This window comes from Corapipo altera, unplaced genomic scaffold (assembly GCF_003945725.1).
Source record: "Corapipo altera isolate COAL_440 unplaced genomic scaffold, ASM394572v1 58983, whole genome shotgun sequence".
Lineage (NCBI taxonomy): Eukaryota > Metazoa > Chordata > Aves > Passeriformes > Pipridae > Corapipo > Corapipo altera.
The window spans coordinates 4-1,906 of record NW_020887934.1 but is presented as its reverse complement, the minus strand read 5'-3'; the positions used below and the strand labels follow the sequence as shown (position 1 = coordinate 1,906).

Sequence of the window (1,903 nt, the reverse complement as noted above, 5' to 3'; positions counted from 1 at the left end):
GTTACTGGTGTTACTGGTCTCACTGGTGTCACTGGTGTGTTACTGGTCTCACTGGTGTTACTGGTGTTACTGGTGTTACTGGTGTGTTACTGGTCTCACTGGTGTGTTACTGGTGTGTCACTGGTGTCACTGGTGTTACTGGTGTGTTACTGGTCTCACTGGTGTTACTGGTGTTACTGGTCTCACTGGTGTGTTACTGGTCTCACTGGTGTCCCACCAGTCCCACCCCTGACCCCCCCCCCTTTTCCCCCCCCCTCCCCCTTCCCCCCCGGCCCCGCCCGTCACCTCCCCTCCCCCCGCCATGACGTCGCCCGCCATGACGTCGCCCTCCATGACGTCACCGGTGACGTCATCGCCGCGCAAGGCCAAGGCCAAGGGCGCCCCCTTCGTCTGCGGCCTCTGCGCCAAGGAGTTCAAGAACGGCTACAACCTCCGGCGCCACCAGGCCACCCACGGCGCGGGCGGGGCCGCCGCCACGCCCAAGAGACCCCCCAAGGCCCCTCCCCCCACCATGCTGCCCCTCCCCCTCCTCCCCGCCCCCCCCGCCCCCCAGGAGCTGCTGCCGGGCGAGGCCGCGCCCGAGGGGGGAGGAGTCAGTGGAGGGGGCGGAGCCGGCGGCGGGGGCGGGGCCTCGTCGCGCCGGCCCCCCCGGAAGAGCCACGCGTGCGACACGTGCGGGAAGGCGTTCCGGGACGTCTACCACCTGAAGCGGCACCGGCTGTCGCACACGGACGAGAGGCCCTTCCAGTGCCCCGTGTGCCAGCAGCGCTTCAAGCGCAAGGACAGGATGGCCTCGCACGTGCGCTCCCACCAGGGCCACGTCCACAAGCCCTACGCCTGCGGCCACTGCGGCAAGAGCTTCTCCAGGTGGGGCTGGAGGTCATCGTTGGGTTGGTGGGTCGTGGGTGGGTCATGGTGGGTCATGGTCATCGTTGGGTTGGTAGGTCATGGTGGGTCTTGTCATGGTTGGGTTGGTGGGTCATGGTGGGTCAAGGTCATGGTGGGTCATGGTCATCGTTGGGTCATGGGGGGGCTGGAGGTCATGGTTGGGTTGGTGGGTCATGGTGGGTCAAGGTCGTGGTGGGTCATGGTCATCGTTGGGTTGTGGAGTGGTTGGAGGTCATCGTTGGGTTGGGTCATGGTGGGTCATGGTCATCGTTGGGTCATGGGGGGTCATGGTGGGTCTTGTCATCGTTGGGTTGGTGGGTCATGGTGGGTCATGGTGGGTCAAGGTCATGGTGGGTCGTGGTCATCGTTGGGTTGTGGTGGGGCTGGAGGTCATCGTTGGGTTGGTGGGTCATGGTGGGTCTTGCTGTGGTTGGGTTGGTGGGTCGTGGTGGGACTGGAGGTCATTGTTGAGTTGTGGTGGGGCTGGAGGTCATCGTTGGGTCATGGTGGGGCTGGAGGTCATCGTTGGGTTGGTGGGTCACGGTGGGTCAAGGTCATGGTGGGTCATGGCCATCGTTGGGTTGGTGGGTCACGCTGGGTCTTGTCGTGGTTGGATTGATGGGTCGTGGCAGGTCAAAGTGGGGCTGGGGGTCATGGTTGGGTTGGTGGGTCATGGTGGGTCAAGGTCATGGTGGGTCATGGTCATCGTTGGGTTGTGGAGTGGTTGGAGGTCATTGTTGGGTTGGTGGGTCACGGTGGGTCATGGTGAGTCAAGGTCGTGGTGGGCCTGGAGGTCGGCGTTGGGTTGGTGGGTCTTGGTCATTGTTGGGTTGGTGGGTCTTGGTCATTGTTGGGTTGGGTCATGGTGGGTCACGGTGGGTCATGGTGGGTCTTGGTGTGGTTGGGTTGGGGGGTCATGGTGGGTCAAGATCATGGTAGATCATGGTCATTGCTGGGTTGGTGGGTCTTGGTGGGTCGTGGTGGGACTGGAGGTCATCGTTGGGTTGGTGGGTCA

The 1,903-nt window shown here is 63.3% G+C and overlaps 1 protein-coding gene across 1 annotated transcript; it reads left to right on the top strand.

Moving 5' to 3' along the window:
• Positions 1–6: 6 nt before the first annotated feature.
• LOC113941802 (myc-associated zinc finger protein-like) lies at positions 7–867 on the top strand (the record flags this gene model as incomplete). The annotated part of the gene is made up of 1 exon (XM_027632944.1): positions 7–867. A coding segment is annotated over exon 1 (566 nt), but the record flags the coding sequence as incomplete, so codon positions are not given.
• Between the last annotated feature and the right edge of the window lie 1,036 nt (positions 868–1,903).